The 19,259-nt window shown below is 41.4% G+C and overlaps 1 protein-coding gene and 1 long non-coding RNA gene across 2 annotated transcripts in view; both read left to right on the top strand.

Annotated features, from left to right (window-relative positions):
• The window catches only part of LOC125711529 (galaxin-like), a 32,736-nt gene extending 17,204 nt beyond the window's left edge, over positions 1-15,532 (top strand). The window contains exons 10-14 of the mRNA XM_048980513.1: positions 140-222; positions 8,650-8,849; positions 9,281-9,585; positions 11,791-11,838; positions 12,996-15,532. Coding sequence (XP_048836470.1) covers positions 140-222; positions 8,650-8,849; positions 9,281-9,585; positions 11,791-11,838; positions 12,996-13,303 — 944 coding nt within the window. The 3' untranslated portion in view covers positions 13,304-15,532. The remainder of the gene's footprint in view (positions 1-139; positions 223-8,649; positions 8,850-9,280; positions 9,586-11,790; positions 11,839-12,995) is intronic.
• Positions 15,533-15,752: 220 nt separating this feature from the next.
• LOC125711531 (uncharacterized) lies at positions 15,753-16,490 on the top strand. Its single transcript, XR_007383031.1, has 2 exons — positions 15,753-15,882; positions 15,974-16,490. It is a non-coding gene; the product is annotated as an uncharacterized LOC125711531 (long non-coding RNA).
• The last annotated feature ends 2,769 nt before the right edge of the window (positions 16,491-19,259 follow it).

Here is a 19,259-nt window from a genome sequence, read left to right as displayed (position 1 = left end):
AAGAAAACCTTATTTGTGTGCATTCCATACCATAATTTTGTTTCCATTCTGCTGCATTGTACTACATTTTTAACTATGCTACCATTTTTCTATTAATAGTTTGAGTAATGACATCTGCATACTTCTCCTTTTGGTCCAGGATCCTCAAAGAAGAACATCTGTGACCCCTATATCAAAATACCCTGGCAGGGAATGGTGTTAAAAAGGAACACTGAAACCCAGGTAATGCAAACCCACAAATTATCATGATCACTTCTGATAACAGGTGTCACCAAGGACGATGTTCTCATGTTACTCTATGCCAATTGAGGGAAAAAAAACAATTGATTGTAGAAGCTTGCATGCAGTGATTTATTTCCCAAAAATGCTGATAACTTGGCAAGGAGGTAGAATGTATCCAATGGGCGACTCTGAGATTCTACTGAAATTCCTGAACCTTGTAGATCTTTAATGACTAACTGGAGATCAGGCAAATGAAGACACTAAAAACCAGTTGTAATTATGCTTGTATTTTGGAGGGGTGGTGTTTTGGGTCAATAGACAGCTTCCGACATTTCGTTTCCTAGTTCAGTGTTTTAAGGCAGACAGGTCAAACTTATCTTAACTTATCTTTTAATTCTTGTTGTTTTAAAAGATCTGCATTTGTACTACGCTGTCAGAAATAAAGAGTATGTGTTTGTCACTTAGGCTGCACCCTCAACGCAGGGACGGATTACGGACCGGGCCAGCGGGGCCGCTGCCCAGGGGCCCTTGGGGTGCAGGGGGCCCGTGGGGCCCCTAGCCCAAAACAATTTGCAACGCTTATCAACAGTGTATTTTCGTTTGTCTATTTTAGAGGGCCTACATTCTTTGATCCTCTGCCTGCAAGGGCCCCTGACCCTATAGGGAGGGCGTTTGGCTGCCAAGGGCCCTTGAATTGTGGTGGTTGTGGTGGGGGGGGGCCCTCGCGAACATTTTGCCCAGGGGCCCACGCAACCCATAATCCGTCCCTGCCTCAACGGTCTGCCAATTGTACCATATTACTGTACGTAAATGTACCTTTTAAGGTACAGAAATGGACCCTGAGGAACATCTCCAAGGTACAAACAACATGAATGTACCCCCAGTGGTACAAAATGTTCCTCATTTGTACATCCAGTCAAGTGAGTTTCGATGATACTGCTGGGTTAAATACACTGAATCCATGGCATTAAAAAGTTTATCTAGCAAATACTGAATCAAAATGTATTTATACAGTAGATAGCTAGCCGGTAAATCTGTTTTACCGGTAAATGCAAGCTAGCTAGCACCATTTCATTGACAATTTAACCTTTGGGACCCCGTTGCTGCACAATGCATTGCTTTGAGTTTAAAAACAGTAACTGAAAAACCCTTTGATGCACAGAAATCATACCATCAGGACCACAATGCTAAAGATGCCAAACTTGATGACACTAATAGTGATATCATTGTGTAACCAGCTGCTTGTGAGTAATTATGTGTGTGTAAAAACACACGTAAATTAGCATCTACATAATGCATCTACATGTTGATATCCACAGCTGTGTTCCACAGCTTGCTAAAATGGTCCAGCTCAGCTCATTTACAGTATTATAAATAAAATGCCTGTTATAGGCTATAAAAAGCAACAGAACACAGCATAAAATTTGATATATCTCATTATTCCCCATGGAAAGTTTCTAGTGCTGCCATAAACATTTCCTCTCTGTAAATGCTGCATTGTTGATGTGATTACAAGCAGGAGGAATCGTTGGGAAGTCTGATAGCAATGTGGAAGGGGCCGTTCTTAAAGTGTGGTTTTTTTGTGTTTGTGGTGAGTAAGCTGAGTCAGCTACTGGGAGGTGCAGCTGCAAAAATGGATCATGGCCAGGATGTGGCCCTCCCCATTATTGTTTAGCCATGACAGGAAGGATCAATGATTCAAGAAGCAGTTTTCTGGCACTGAAGGGAAGTTCATTTTAAAATAATTTGATTTTGGACCGTGAGAGGAAACTGGAGCCCCCGGCAAAAACCCACACAAACACGGGGAGAGCACTAACCCCCGCACCACCATGCTGCCCAATGAGGCAGGGTAGGTGCGTATATACACAGTTAATAATTAACACCTGATGCCTGACAGGTGAGAACAATTCACTAATAATCTAAACACTCAGGAAGAAAGGGAAAGCGACATCTGCTGGCCAAACAGGGACATGACAGGTATAACAGGGACAAATCCTGACGTTGAAAGACGAGTCGCTTGATGAAAGGGCAACACCAAAGATCTTTGTGGCATTTGTGACAATTCACTGTAGTTTTTTCTTTGTGACAGAATCTGTTCCACCATGCCAAACTGCAGTAGAACATATCAGGATGTGCTCTGTGATGGAAGTGTAGAAGGTGGCGACCGACACCGGATGTTTTCTAGTTGCCTGAGATATAATATAGTTTCTGGTTTGCCTTCTTCATAAGGTGGTGAGTCGATCTGCAGCTTTACGGAACCGCAGATGCAGGTGCCCGGAAATTTGACAGATTCCGTTACTGTGATTTGCTGAGGTTGATGGAGTGGGGTGTTCTGTAAGTGCCTGAAGTGCGCGATGATATCAAAGGGTTTGGATGGGCATTGAGCTGGAGGTCCCAACTCTGACTGCCTCTGGGTGAAGGGGGGAGGGCATGCGGTCTTGGGGTACTCCAGTGCTGATGACAAGGGATGTGGACAGTAAATTGTTCACCTTGACAGACTAAAGGCAGGATAGGCAGTTCAAAAGGCAGCAACATAGAGGAGCATCAACGCCCATCCTCATAAATCTGATGAAGCGTGCGAATGGGTTGACAGCATTGATAGCTGGGCTGATCTTTACAGGTATTGAGTGTCTTCAGGTGTTGCACAACGTTGTGCAGTGCTTGACTGATGATGTCTTCCACAGACCTGTCAGGGCAGTAAGCAGATTGAAATGAATCCAGCAGTGAGGAAATACAGGACGTGAGATGAGACAGAACTATATTTTCCAATACCTTCGTAACTGCGTGCAACAAGTCATTAGTCATTGAGGCATTTTGGTTCGGAGGATTTTGCTATAGGGGTTACAGTAGCTATTTTAAGGCATTGTGGAGAGAGTGCTTGAGTACTGTGATTAAGTACAGTAGGGCTTACATTGTCAGGAAGTGCAATTTCCTTTTTGTTCGATTTTCTAACAGGAGTTTGCACCTCTTCCTTTTCCTCTGTGTCTATGAAAATAGGCGTGATATTAGCCAGGATATCAAGCGCATATTTTGAGAATGAAAGGTTGTACTTTCCATGGTCGTACTTCCTGTAGAGTTTTCAATGACAGTCTATTATAGATTAAAAACACTATGAATGTATAATTAGACACAAAAACAAACCAAAAATAAACCATAAATATGTGCTTCCCGTGGTGTTCAAGATGGGAGTACATTAATAGACATAAACAAGCCATAAATATTTGCTTCCCGTAGTGTTCAAGATGGGAGTACATTAACAGATATAAACAAACATGTATAATAAATATGTGCTTCCCTGCACATAGTGTCTAGTCAAGGAAAGGCAAGTATATTCATGGAAAACATGGCAATTCAAAATGCTTTACACACACAGGGATGCATTAAAATAGAAGACACTAAAATCACATTCGAAAGACAATAAAAAAACTAAAAGCCAAACAAACAAATAAATAATTAACTAAAAAGAAGTTACATTATAATGACAGTGCACGAATAAACCTCTGCTGATTTAATTTTTTGAAAAGCTGCAGCAAACAGCAGCAGCATTCTGGATAAACTGCAGCTGTCTGACTGATATTTTGTCCTGTGAAGGCACTGTTACAATAGTCTAGCCTGCTAGAAAGAAATGGATGAACAAACTTTCCTGTATCTTGTTTAGACAGAAATCCTTTAATTCTTGCTATGTTTTGAGGTGGTAGTAGATTTTGTTATTGTCTTTGTTTGGCTGTTGAGATTTAGGTCCAGAACTACACCGAGACTTTTGGCTGGATTTGTAGGTCTTAGTGTCATGGATTCGAGGTGAAGAATGGTTTTCAATCTTTCATTTTTTTCTCTGTTCTATTGTGTTCTGGCATATCCACTCATTGATTTGTACAGTCATTCAGGGAATCTAAGGGACTATAGGGACTGTATGGTGATATCATGATGTAGAGTAGACCTACTGAAACCATCTGTGCTTTCAATCAGAGGTGTAGAATCACGATTCAGAGGATTCTGATACTTATTTAGGCTACCCATCCATCGGCAGTTTGACAAAACATGCATGCGGTGTGCATCATGAGTTACTACCTGCTAATTTCCACTACCATGTCTATGAGAAATCACCGTGATATGGTAGCATTGAATGCTAGCGAAATTCATATTCATTTGAGTAAATTTGCATTATGAATCCATTCTCTTCATCCGTTCTCTATTTTTTTCAGTTAGAAGTAGAGATTCTCCTTTGTCTATTTATATTCAAGTGCTTTAAAACAAAACGTATGATTCCATTTTTTATTCCTCAAATTGATTTTGCCGATTACTGTTCGAATTCCATTATGTGATTTTGCAAGGGAAGAGTACACATCTCAGCTGGCTTGTATGAGTAGCTAAGTTTGTTATAAATTTACCTACATGTACGTAGTTGACCATGCCCAGACATTTCTGCCCCCCCTCTTTGTTGACTGCTGTTGACGTGTTCCTGGTGGCAGTGATTTTGTTTTGAGCTACAAGCCCATCTTCAAAAAACACAAATACAGTGCTCAGCATAAATGAGTACACCCCCTTTGAAAAGTACGAATGTAATCAGTAGCTCAATGAACAAAAGAATAACTTCCAAAATTTTCACAAGGCTGAGTTTTATTGAACACTTGTTTAACTCCATAACATGAAATTAAGGTTAATAATATAACTTAGATCACAAAATCTTCAGTTTTACTCAAATTGGTTGAAGCAAAAATGAATACACCCCGCAACAAAAAGTACTACATCTAGTATTTTGTATGACCGCCGTGATTTTTAAGGACAGCACCAAGTCTTCTAGGCATGGAATGAACAAGTTGGCGACATATTGCAACATCTATCTTTTTCCATCCTTCAAGAATAACCTGTTTCAGAGCCTGGATGCTGGATGGAGAGTGATGCTCAACTTGTCGCTTCAGAATTCCCCACAGGTGTTCGATTGGGTTCAGATCAGGAGACATACTTGGCCATTCAATCACCTTCACCCTGTTCTTCAGAAATGCAACAGTAGCTTTAGATGTGTGTTTTGGATCATTGTCGTGTTGGAAAAGTGCACGACGACCAAGTGCATGGAGAGATGGCAGCATCTTCTCCTTCAGTATAGAGCAGTACATTGTTGAGTTCATGATACCATCAATGAAATGCAGCTCCCCAACACCAGCAGCACTCATGCAGCCCCACATAAGGACACTGCCACCACCATGCTTCACTGTAGGCACCATGCATTTTTCTTTGAAATCCTCACCTTTACGACGCCATACAGTTTTGAAACAAGTAGTTCCAAAAACAGGGATTTTTGTCTCATCACTCCAGAGTATAGAGTCCCAGTAGTCTTCATCTTTTTCCGCATGGGCCCTAGCAAATTCTAGGCGTGCTTTTTTGTGCATGGGCTTTAGGAGAGGCTTCCTTCGTGGACGATACCCATGCATGCCATTCCTCTGCAGTGTGCGCCGTATGGTGTCACGGGAAACGGTCACTCCAGTTTGGCTTTCTACTACTTTAGCCAACTGCAGTGAACTTGCATGGCGATTTTCTTCAACCCTTCTCATCAGCAGATGCTCCTCTCGAGATGTTAACTTCCGTGGACGGCCTGGACATCGCTGTAAGATCGTTGCACTTCCATCTTTCCTAAATTTTTGGATCACTTTTGCTACAGTATTTTGACTGATAGGTAAAGCTTTGCTGATCTTCTTGTAGCCCTCACCTTTTTTGTGTAAAGAAATGATTGCCTTTCTCAGATTTTGTGACATTTCTCTTCCATGTGGAGCCATTGCTGACAGCATGAAATGGGAAGGGCTTTTCTTTGTTAAGTAATGCCCTTTTATAGTCACCTGTCTGCTGGACACCTCTTAAATGAATCATTAGACTCACCTGTGGTTGAACGCCTGTTAATTAGAATTTTGTAGTCTTAAGTGTGGCTTTTCTCCTAAAACTATAATTGGGGTGTACTCATTTTTGCAACATGGGCTTGAGTGAATTTGTTAGGAAAATCACTTTTTTGTGTGTGCAAATCAACAAATCTTGTTTGCAATCAATGGCCCACATTTGTGAGAGTATTTTGTGATATAGTATCTCATAGAAAATGTTGATTCTGAAAGGAAACTAAAGGTTTTCTGACAAATGTAGTGGGGTGTACTCATTTATGCTGAGCACTGTATATGCTCAATATGAATTTGATGCCTGCAACACTTCTCGAAAAAAGTTGGGACAGGGGCAACAAAAGACTGGAAATGTTGTGTGATGGTAAAACAAAACACCTGGTTCAATATCTCAGAACTAATTAGGTTAATTAGCAACAGGTTAGTAGGACGATTGGGTATGAAATGTACACCGGCCATTTATGAGGAGGGGGCTGTGTACATTCTACTGTACACTTTACACAGCATCCCAACACCGTGTTCCACTTTGACTGTGATGTGTTTGCAATGGTTTGTGTTTTGGATAGTTACTGTATTATTTTATCTTATTTGATATGATCATCTGTGATGGGTTGGTGTCCCGTCCTGGGTTGTTTCCTGCCTTGCGCCCGTCGTCTCCAGGTTAGGTTGCAGATCTCCCACAACTCTGAATAAGACAAGCAGTTTCAGGAAATGGATGGATGGATGATGTGTGACATCACAGTAGCATTAGAACTGTAGCAAGGACCACACGCGCTATCTTTGGTGTTTGTAACAAAACGCCAATTTACAACGTTCATTATGAATAAAACATCCAGTACACATGTGTGTTTGATGGTTTTATTTGCGTTCGTGTTTTTATACCAAACAATATATAATTATAAGGCTTCATAAAATTACATTGGATAACTCAAGTGATATGCATGCACACAAACGAAAAAATGTTCAAATGGCCAAATTATATAAGCTGGAAGTGGTACTGAATGGAGGGCTGTTTGGGAGCCAAAATAACCGGATTTTCTTGGTGAGTTCAGCCAAGTGGTCTATCTCCGTAAAGAGCTGGAAACCCCATAATGACATAATGCAGTTGCCACACAGCCTTTTCGAATGGCTGAGCGTCAGCAGTTGCCTCACAGTGGAACAATTAATTGCACAGCATGGACAGTTACAGTGTCCCACCCAGGAACCCTCCAGCTGGTTAAATATAGTAGCGGGTTACTGCACCAATTTCCTGCATGAATATAAGGGAGGGGTGAACAATGCCAGAGAGGAAGGAAATGGATTATTGTGAAGGGTAAGAGTCTATGTTTTTACCTGAATTACTCTGTATCTAAAATGCATTTTTTAAGTCACGAGGAACAATGACGCCACCCCCCCCCCCCAAATGTTGAAAAAAAAGTGAATGTGACCATGCTCCCTTTCTCATAAACACTTTGTCCCTGTTTTGAGTAGGAAACCCCCATCGCTTCATTTCCGTCAAGTGATAATGATGTGATCGTCATCTTGTCTCTGACTCTTTTTCATTCCATCCTATTACTGAAAGAGCATTATTTTGTAAGTCAGTAGGTCTGCCACAAGGAATGGGAGTGGCCTCTGTTTTTCCTGTGTGTTTATCCTGTGTTCTGTTTCCCTGTGCGTTGATCACTTTATATTTAAGCCACGGTAAGTATAAAGGTCAGTGTCTTTGTGTGTCATCGTATTTACGCATTGTGGCCCTGAGAGGCAGGAATACCCTGGCAGATTCAGGGCTCCCAGCACTTTACAGGGCACCATGAATACATAAAATTCCATTATGACATTTCATCAGGGATCCCAGAATTTCCAGTTAGCCCCCCTGCCGGCCCATCTTGTAGCATTCTTCACGCCACGATAGTCAGGCAGTTGAGTTTGGATGCCTGAGGTCTTCAGGTGGCTTCTTCAGCCTCTGTGAGGAGACACTGGTACCAACTTTGAGCAGACTTCGCAAATGTGGCTGGCAGGGTAGCTGTTTTCCTGCTACTGGACAGACTATATTCCTGACACATAAAATGGGGCAGTGCGTGAATTGTACATCGTTGACTATCCCTGCCGGCCCCTGGAGGATGGGCTCCCCCTTTGAGTCTGGTCCCTCCCAAGGTTTCTTCCTTCTAGGGAGTTTTTCCTTGCCACTGTCGCCTATGGCTTACTCACTGGGGGCTTTGGGTGAGGATGCTGTAAAGCGCTTTGAGACAATGTAATGTTGTGATAATGCGCTATATAAAAATAAATTTGTTTGTTGTTGTTGTTGTACATAAGGTGTGCTATAGTTATATATAGTGACCCTACCCTGCTCGGCTGACAGGGATTCACTGCTTTGTCCTAACAGTGCGCATGTACAGTCCCTCCTTTTCATAAATGTGTAGCGCAGTGCTACCGAGTATCGCTCTTACTATTCTCTGAATCCCTTTCTCACAGGGCAGGGCTTTCCAGTCGGAACATACCTCATGCTTCTCCTTTCTAGGCTGAGTGATTCTGCTGCTCATATCACATTATAGCTGTATGTTTGGTGCAGTTGCTGCCGCCTGGCATGCTGTGGTGTAACGGGAAGCTGCACTGCAACGTGACCGAGGGCAGCCGGTGCCACGGGGTCAGTGTGTATGACAGCAAGAAGGAGACGGTCTGTGAATACACCTGGCATGACGAGCCTCATGGACAATGTTGTGGACAGGAGCTGTTTGACCCCAGGAAGGAGATGTGCTGCAAAGGACACAGGTGCTGCCTTTCCTCATTATTCTTTTATATATATTTTTTTTGGGGAATCTTCATGTGCTTATGCAGTCTCAGAAAAAAGGGTAACAATTTGTACCTTTGCTTGTCACTGGGGCTGCACCCTCATGGGTCTAGCAGTTGTACCCTTAGCTGTACTTAAATGTACCTTTTTAAGGTACAGAAATGAATTATGAGGAATATCTTTGTACCATTGGGGGTATATTAATGTTGTTTGTACCTTGTGGAGTCCTTTTCTGTACCTTAAAAGGTACAGAATTGTAAGGTACCACCCCAGTGACAAAGAAAGGTACAAAATGGTACCCAAACTGGAATTCCTGGTCCTCCTGCTTTATCGCGAGAGGAAACGTTCTCATTTACCATAAATGAAATATTATTTTTGTATTTTTACCAGACTCCGTTATATTTTTTTGTAGAAGGTCAAGATCAGGAGAATTGGAATGCTGTGGAGCTCACGCCTACAATGTCTCAGATCCCAGCCAGAAGTGCTGCTCCGGGCAGATCTACAAGGGCAGGTCGGGAACAGCGCAGTGCTGTGGAAAGCTGCTGGTGGAGGACCCGAACACACAGCAGTGCTGCTCCTCTTCCCAGTTGCAGCTGCTTTACTCCAAGCAGCTTGGTTTTTCCTGTTGCGGGCACCAGTTCTACAACTCTTCCCTCTACTCCTGCTGTGAGGAGAAGCTGCAGGGGCGACATCACCACAACCTCAGTTCTGCTGCAGGTTAGCGGCTCTGCTCTGGGATTTCTGGAGTTTTAGGTAGCAGGTCTGGCATGTTACAGATCCATCTGAGACTAGGGTCTGGAATGTCTCGTATGAACAGGCGTCCTGCTGTCCCAGATAATCTCAGTCTGGCTGGTATTCCCAGACATTGGCTGTATTTTTAGTTTCCACTCTTCTAGTTTCCAACTTTCCTTTGACGGTATTTTCTCTTGGCAGATGAACCCGACAGACATGGGGCCGTCTAGTCGTTTCGGTATTTGCTTTTATGCATGACAGAGTTGCATGTCAAACGAGATGCAAAAACAGCACTGTAAGGGTTGCCAAGTTGTGCGTTTAGAGACTCCTGCGAGCCACTGCTGTACTGAAGCATTGCATCTGTGGCCTTCCCTTTAGCTTACATTAGTCTGGCCATTCCTCTTTCAACTTTACTGTTAACGAGGGGAGTTCTGTAACAGAACCGCCTCTGACTTGATGTTCTTTTTGTTTATCACTCTTTGTAAACTCTAGACATGGTACAGCGTGAAAGTCTCAGGAGGGAGAGTAGGACTGCCACGTGCAGCAATCACCCCGCGTTCAGTATCATTAGATTCGTGCCTCTTTGCCACATAGTTACTGAATCTCATGAATTCATCTGCAAAACTGTAGATATTCAGTCATGGTGAGATAATTTGCCGTTCGGAGGAGGGGCTTGTTTTGCATTCATGAGCATGAACTGAGTGCATGTCTGACTACATAAAATAAAAGGTATGAAGACTGCAACACAACTGACCAACAATGAGCTGTAAATAACAAATGATATAGCATTTATGTAAGGAATAATTGACGACGGGCCGTTGAATTATTAGAAAATAATGCACACCCGAGGTGGTAATGCGGCCACGACGCGAAGCGGAGAGAGAGAGAGAGCTTGTATGAATTAGGCTACCTCTGTGTGTCCCTCAACAGTGTTCTGAAGCACCGTCTCTAAACTGTAAGTCTGCTTTAAGATGCAGCGCTGTTATTACCTCGCTAGTGAGAAATGTCATGTGTAGCCTTTAAGTTGGTACACTAGGCTAACTAATACTGCTGCAGCCCAGTTGTAGAAAGTTTCATATTCACCGTAAATATTAAAATTTACTTTCGTGTTGTTGTTTTTGTTAGTCCTGTGTGCTGTATAGGTACTGTATGCTAATTTCCGTTATTACAGTTAACTATGCGAAGTGATATGGAACTGTAATGCGGTCAAGAGAGCTACCTGGAACTACGTTCGCCGTGCGTTTATCTGAAAATAATTGCACACCACAGAACGTTCGTCAGCCAATCAGATTCAAGCATTCAACGGTCCCGTAGTATAATAAAAAATAATGCATAATCTTTTTATTACAGCAATTAGAAAGGCCAGGCATTCGTTACAGAAAGACAGGGGTGAGATTCGTGCCTACCTTAAAGCATATAATATTGAGCCCCCAACCCCCAATTATGTTTCATATTATTTGGGACCCCTGTCACTCAGCGGTGCTTGGAATGCTCTTAACCACTCTCCCTACCCACAATGTGTGCTTTGAGAGCAACCACCTGTGACAAAAAGCATGACGGCAGCAGAATCATGCTTTGCAGAGGCATGTCTGTAACTGTGGGAGCGAATGGTGTATGGAACAAAGCATAGATTACAAGGGCAGCTACTCATGTCTGCTAAAAAAAGGAAAGGAAAAGAAAAGAAAGAAAAACTGACTCATGGATACAACAAAAAGACCTTTCAAAGGGGCCTGTGACATACACTTACAGTAGTACTGCAATAGAGAACTACTGTAATAGAGAACTACTGTAATAGAGAACTACTGTAATAGAGTATTATTGTAACAGCCCCTACTAGTGAGTCAAATGTAAGCGATCAACTGCCAGTCATGTGGCTGTACTTTCAAAATTGTTTCTCCAAACTGTGAGCAGGGAAATGCTTTGCCAGAACTTCATTTATGTTTTTATTTCATCTCGCCACAGCATGCAGCTGTACAGCGTACCACGCATGAGATAACTGATCGTATAAAAATGATGATATCACATCATTTAATAATATTTTCTCACGAAGGATGCTAAGAATAATTTATAGCATGAAATGAGTCATTATATTTTGGATGGTTGCCTGACTTTTACACACTCCTACAATAACATTTACTATGAGAATGTTCACCTGACTTGGAGAATGATTATCTATTTAAATTCCTTCAGGGGACATTGGGCAGTGCAGCGTTCACCCTGATCTTGGCAGTGTTTCAGGTAATTATCATTTAAATTTAAATGATTTAAAATGATTTAAATGATTTAAATATTTAAAATGGTTTCTAAATCACTTTTATTAAATGTAGCTACGTGTAGTTGTTTATCGTAAAATAAACCCAAAGAAATTACTTTAAAGGCCTCAACTATTATTTGTTTCATTCTAACAAACACATACGCTCCTCTACTTACGAACTTTCAACTTACGAACTTTCCGACATACGAACGAAGAGGACTGTAAATCCAAATTGTGTTCATTTGGTTCCCATTTCCTGTGAGACATTCCACATTTTTTCCTACTGTAAAGAGTAGGCTACTCCCACTGCTATTGCTCTGTCGGATGAAACTTAGAAAACACACATTTGGACAATGTTCAAAGGTCAAAAATTCAGTTTTTTTTTTTTTTTTATTTCCATCTGATCAGGGATTTTCCTGAACTGTAGAGTTCAGAGTAGTCCTTGTTCCTCATTGCTGTGTCTCCAGACTCCGAGACCTTAAAACCCAATCTTAAAAAGAAGGCTTATCAGAGCATCCTTTAATGTGGACTAATATATTTCATTACTGTTGAAATAAATTTAGGTGGAGCCTAATTAGACTTACAAGGTCTAAATGGAAATTGGTCCTGTCTGAACTTCTTAACAACAACTGTTGCACATGCTCAAACAAAGTATACTAGTTTATTATTTTTTATTAATTCTCTGTTTTGTGCTGGCTTTTGGCTTTTGCTTAAAACCTGTATAACACATGCAAATAAAACCAGAATTAATCTGATATAATATTACATGTCATGAAGTAAGTGCAACAAAAGTGAAGCTAGATTCTACATTTGGCACAAGCCAGTGGTTGTGAAACAGTTTGAGTTTAGCTAACAGAATGTTAATGATGATATTTGTGGATAAAATTACCAACAGTTTGGTAATACTTGTGTGAACAGTTGCGGACCTTACAAATTTGAAATCCTGCGGATGTTTCCCTTCCTTTCAGATGGTGAATAATGTGCACCAAGAACATTAGGTGACCCCAGCCTTTGAAAGGCTGGGGATTGAATGAAAATTAACACAGCTTAGTAGTTTAGTGCTATAGCACAGCTGACCACAAGTAACTGAACAGAAACAGTAGTATTAAATTTCTCTCTCTCTCTCTCTCTCTCTCCTCAGCGTCCCTTAGATTGTGCAATTCATCCATCTACATTGGTACACTGAAAGTCACGTGGCAGGATGGCTCAGAGCGCCACATTGAGATGACAAGCGTTTCCTCAATTAATTTCAACCATACAAGATCAAGATATAACATAAAACCTGCAAGCAATCCTTTGATGGCTGTGGTGGACCACTGCAGCTGCCCTCATCTGGACCAAGGCAGAGAGTACCTGTGGTGCGGTACTGGGAAAAATATAACCTTGTTTGTCGACAGTCAGATCCGTCAGAAATCCTTACTCAGTGCTGTCATGTCTGCTTTCGAGTAATTCTGGTATAAGAAAAGGGGCGTTTTCAGTCAGACCTTAATAATCTAGATACATCTACCATATATCCAATCCTAGGTTTCTGCATGGCCTGTTTCATTATTATTTAGTCTTTTATACTTCTCATGACGTTAAAAACCATATGATTAATAGCTGAATCTGTGACTGTAAACAACCATCAACTGTCTTTTTCCTTGCTGGAACTGTCCAAATGTGGTGCTTTCCATTTAAATTTTAATTGGTTTGTTTAATAATGTCATCCCAAGTGACCTCTTAGAGTAATATATTTTAATATTAAATAATCAGTTTAATAACTAGGTCATTTGTGCCATTTATAAATGATTGATGTATGTTGCATCTCTTTGCACTTTGAAAGGATGGAATGAGCCCCTCCATCAGTCCCAGGTGCCTCAGCCCTGGCCTGCCTAATCATGAACACTGTTGGGCAAGTTACTCAGGAAGAGTAATAAGTTGCTTGTTACTTATTGCTCATTTTAAGAGTAGTAATATTACTTTACTTATTACTTAGTATCAAATCAATTAGTTACATTACTCATCATATTACTATACTTCATTGGATGTCCAACCCTCCATGACAGAGTAATACAACTCGATTCTTTTAAAAACAAATCCACTTTATTGGAACAATTATCGTTGTACAGAAGGAGTCAAAAATCAAACTGCATAACCACAAACACTGGAGCCTGTATGAAAAACTATAAACATATTGATTAAAATACTAGTCTCTCCGACTTTTTAACTGAAGAATTCTCACAGTAAGAAGGAGCTTAACAGTTTTAGGCAGATATCATGTCCAGCCTCCAGTTTTGTTACCTCTGCCTGACATGGAACATAGTCCCTGGTCAACGGCAGCATTTTTTCCCACAAGTTTGATATCGCAGCCACGGGGCCATATCGGATGCTCTAATAAATTTCACATTGTATTTTTTTGTAGTTGAAAAGGTTTTGCTGCTGGGACAAAGTGTACAACGAACGGCAACAGTCCTTTGTATCTTTTAGTGACAGGGACTCAAAAAAAAAAGACAATATTTACACTTCTTGAAGCTATTCCTCTCTCTCTCAACCTCTGTTATTATTAAGCTTTTTAGGTGACACTGCCCTGCCACCCGTGCATTTCATATTAACAAAGCCTACATACGACAAAAAAAGAAACATGTTCTGGTAACATGGTATTAGTCAGATTAGTAACTGTAATATTATTACTGTTTTAGAAATTGTGAAGCATTACATTGCCTAAAGCATTACTGCCCAACACTGATCATGAGGCTGGAAAAGCATATGCCGGCCAATGAGAGAATTATTTTAATATATAGGAAGGAAGCAGACCAATCATTTTAGGGGCCAGTCCTGCTTTGTGACCAAATTTATACTGTTAAGGTTTATTGTTAGTCGGTGCTGTTCTTGCGCCTTGACAAAGGAGTTACAGTATGTGTATTTTCTGTCAAAAACCTCAGGGACTTTAGGGCAAATGTGGGAACAAGTTGATGTGCATTTCAGTTCTCGGTGAATAGCCAGTCCTCTGCTTTATCCAAGAAGCACTCCAAATGCTTGAAATTTATCAGGAAGAGAGACAACCTATTAATTTAACTGTCTTTGCCTAACTTTATGGATGACAATACCAGGAGTGCCCCTGTGTTGCCTTCGAGCAAGGGGCTCAATCTGAAAAATATCCAGCTATTTTAATGGGTGAAACAGCCACTTTGAATAAAACCATAAGCTTAGTAGCTAAATGACATGCAACATGTTAGCAATAATAACATACACTTAAAGCTAAAAATATATATTCAAATAACACAGTATGTATAAGCTTGCCAGAAATGTGATTATTATACATTATGGGGTAGGGGTGGGAGTATTATAACACAATAAACATTATTTTATAATTGCAAAAGCAAATAGTTACCTGTTTACAGATGTTTCAGGCTCAGTGCTATATTGGATAAGCTTCTTTTACTAACAGTTTTAAAGCTTTTGGTCTTTACATGTATGTTTCTCTCTTTACCAATGTTTTCTGGAGTTTTGTGAGTTTAAGTACAGTCCGTCACAGCTACAGCAAACATACGTGCAATTATTGTAACTTTTGTTTGATGCAATAAAATGTATAAATGGCATTTTGTGTTTTGAATGTGTCTGTTTGTTCATCTAGTGAGTGCTGTCAGCTGTTTTGCTTGGTGTGCTCACACGTTTTGCACATTAAACAGCGGAAAGAAAACGCACAGAGGTTGGTACATTAGACATCCCTCGCTTGGAAAGACAGTGACAGGAGGTGATATTTGCATTGTCATTTCACAGCATGAAGACTTTTTTTATTGCGGTAGAGACAGTCAGGGTATTTGCTGTTTGGGAGTTACATTTAATGTTTTGTGCAGAATCATGAGCAAAATCCTAGAAGCGCAAGATCAAAGGCTTTACGGTGAATGTACAGCGCACAGACACAACTTTTCTTTCTTCATATACTGTCTGCGTTTCTTTTTAAGGGCGAGATCACTGCACGAAAAAGGCTTTCCACAACTGAATTCCAGCTGAATATTCATACAGCTAAAAAGCATCATGGAATCAAGGTCTGCAGTGTGTGTCTTCCATTTACGAAATGAGGCGTTTATTTCATGAAATCTCCCAAAACGTTTAAGTGGCGCCTTCGTCTAATTCCAGATGTCGTCCCCCCGGAGATTCCCAGATGGCTGATGTCGTAACATGGTCTGGGAGAAAAATGATGCAACATGCTTGCAAGACTTCAGTCAGTTTCCAGCAGCAGTCAGGTGCGGCAGCGATGATTTAAAGTCAGTTTTCTGAACATCTGTGTAACCTGTTTGTAAATGAACTTCACAAGTCATGCTTAGTTGTGCTCATATCGGCCACGCTGTGAATTTTCTTTTCAGTTTTTACCAAAACAGGTTTGTTTAATTTTATTTTGCTGTTGAACTCCCCCATCCTCCCCTTAAAAAAATGTGTTTTTGCGGTTTTTTTTTCCTTAACCTATTTCATCATACACTAAACCGCGACGTTCTTGGTGTTTGGTTTCTAATCTTTATTAAAAGGGCACCTGGTTTGTTCTCTGTTATTCAGCATAAACATGTCCCAGATTTCAGATTTCTCTGATAGGATATCTGCTTTCTGGTCTTTGTGCTCTCTGCTACTCTTCCTGTAAATAAATGCCTCATTGTCTGGTTATTTTTGTATGTCATTTTTTCCTACGTGTGATTTAGAGCAAAGTGGGTGAATTGACGTGTAGCTTACTAGCACTTTAACCAGTGAACCTGAACTTTGGTTTAACAGCAATCTACACATCCAGAATTGTAATTAAAAAAAATCTGCCTGGGCAGATTGCTCCTGTAATGATGGCTGACGAAACACATTCTTAAACAAAGAGTTTCCTGTCTTATGGTTTGACAAATCCTATTGACAAATCATGTTGTGATATACTAGCGTTAGGTGGGCTGCCATCCTGTAGGGGGGGTGGGTTATTACTGGTTTATGGGAATGTTAAAGGAGACCCCAGCACGGCCCTGTTGGGTGCCCCTTCACTTCACACAGCTGCAGTCTAAATGAGGGTGTAGTACCACGTAGGATTGTGAAGGGGCAAGGAAACCATGGTTTCATTCCAGGGCTGGCTGGTTGGTTTCTTAATCTACAGCCTGAGGGGCTGTCAGTTTTGCCAGAGCAAAGGTCATGTTACGATAACAATGAGTGGAAAGGAATTAACGTCTCAATTGGCTGACACACTGATATCACTCACTGGTCAGCAGATATTTCTTTTCTTTTCACCGCACAATTCGAAAGAGGTGAATCGTACAGTTTTATACGGGATGTGGTAAAATGAGGTATCCCATCATTTTGACCTGTCACACAAGGATTTTGAGCAACACGTACATGTATAGAAAACATGCACTGTGGAAGTGACTCATCTTAAAAGCTAGAACTGATTTCCTGTTGTGCTTGGCCTCGGAAATATTCCTCTTAAGGGTCTAGCAGAAGTCAGCATGAACTCTTGCCTTGAGTTTTGTTTTCCTGCAACAAAGAGAAAGCAGAAGTCTGACTCACCATGTCCAAACGTGTTATAGCTGTGGCAAAACAGACTTATAGCACTTTGTTCATAAAAATAATTACTCTTAAATATTATACACTATCAATGCAGCCTTAAATGACATCACTGGAGAACTATAGGTGGGAGCAAATTTCTGAATGCTTTTCTTAAATCAGAATTAAAATATACGTAAATGACACCCCTTGGATGTTCCATAGAAAAAAAAAATCCTTGTTGACAAGTATAATGCAAAAAACTCATGTTTTAAACATTTTACAATAATTATTACAAAATGGGCTATTTCTCAAGAACCTTATGTGATTAGAAAAATTTGTTCTGAAGATCAGCATCATGGGGGCGGCATGGCGGTGCAGTGGTTAGCACTGTTGCCTCACACCTCTGGGACCCGGGTTCGAGTCTCTGCCTGGGTCCCATGTGTGTGGAGTTTGCATGTTCTCCCCGTGTCGTCGTGGCATTTCCTCCAGGTACTCCAGTTTCCCCCCACAGTCCAAAAACATGCTGAGACTAATTGGAGTTGCTAAATTGCCCATAGGAATGCATGCGTGAGTGAATGGTGTGTGAGTGTGCCCTGCGATGGGCTGGCCCCCCAACCTGGGTTGTTCCCTGCCTCGTGCCCATTGCTTCCGGGATAGGCTCTGGACCCCCCGCGACCCAGTAGGATAAGCGGTTTGGAAAAAGGAAGGAGGATAGAAGGATCAGCATCACAAAATATAATAAAATAAATCAAAAACAAAATAAAATATCCAACACCAAAAACTATAAATGAAACAAAAACCCTGTAAATGAGTGTATCGGGCCGGATACTGGATAAACATGATGTTTGTCTGGTGGAGGTTGTTCTCTGTTTTTTTCAGAGCGGTTTTTGGCTGCAGAAAGAAGAGTGTTTGTTTTCAGCTAGTGACATAAAATATATTGGGTGTCACATTGAAAAGGAGGAAATCAGACCCACTGAGGACAGAGTGGCAATCATAGTGAGTGAACTATCATGTGACAAAACTTAACTGCAGCCCTTCTTGGGTCTCCTGATCTGTTTGCTTTAAAAAAATCCATCGTTTTGGACCCACTACATGGCCTTTTAGAGGAGCCGGTCACATGGAGATGGACAGCTATACATGAGGCGCCATAATCATCAATCAAATGAGGCTAAATCATCGCTACAGGTCAACGGGTTACTTTGATGAAACCAAGCCTTTGTTGCTGTCTTGCGACGCATTTCCTTATGGACTTGGAGCTTTGTTGAGTCATGCAGAGCCTGACAGACAGTTTGTTTTGCATCCCAGACCCAGAAACTCAACGGAGCAGAACTACGTTCAAACTGATAAGGAGGCTCTGTCCATTGTTTTTGCTGTCAAGAACTTCCACCAGTTTCTCTTTAAGTGGTGCTTCACCATCTTTGTAGATGAAGAGGCCTTGCCGGGGTTGTTGTGTGACTGGAAGCCGATGCTCCACTGACATGCTGTGGTGGAGTTTGATCCTCGGTGCCTGTCACTATGAGCCGTGTTATCGGCCTGGGAAGCACCTGGCCATTATGGATATCCCTTAGTCGATTACCACTCCCTTCAGCTGTAATAGTGGTGCCCCCTAGAGGCTGTCCCTAATGCCCCCCACTATGCTGAAAAGATTTGGGTCCTTACCAATGGCCTGGTCATGTCCTGTGTTCTGAGAGGGATTTCGTATGGTTGGCCCATGGAGAACACAGAGGCATGTTTCAGTCCTTTCTTTTCTTGCATGTGGTTAAGAGATGCTCCACGTGTCAGCTGGATTGCCATGACTTGCTATGGTCTTTGTGCATCCTTGGGAGCTGACATCCAGGACCTGGTGAAGACTACATCTTGATTTTGCTGGGCCTTGCCAGGGCAAGGTAGTTTTTAAGAGACGGATCCTTATTCAAAG

This window comes from Brienomyrus brachyistius, chromosome 17 (genome assembly GCF_023856365.1).
Source record: "Brienomyrus brachyistius isolate T26 chromosome 17, BBRACH_0.4, whole genome shotgun sequence".
Lineage (NCBI taxonomy): Eukaryota > Metazoa > Chordata > Actinopteri > Osteoglossiformes > Mormyridae > Brienomyrus > Brienomyrus brachyistius.
This window is presented reverse-complemented; position numbering and strand designations above follow the sequence as displayed.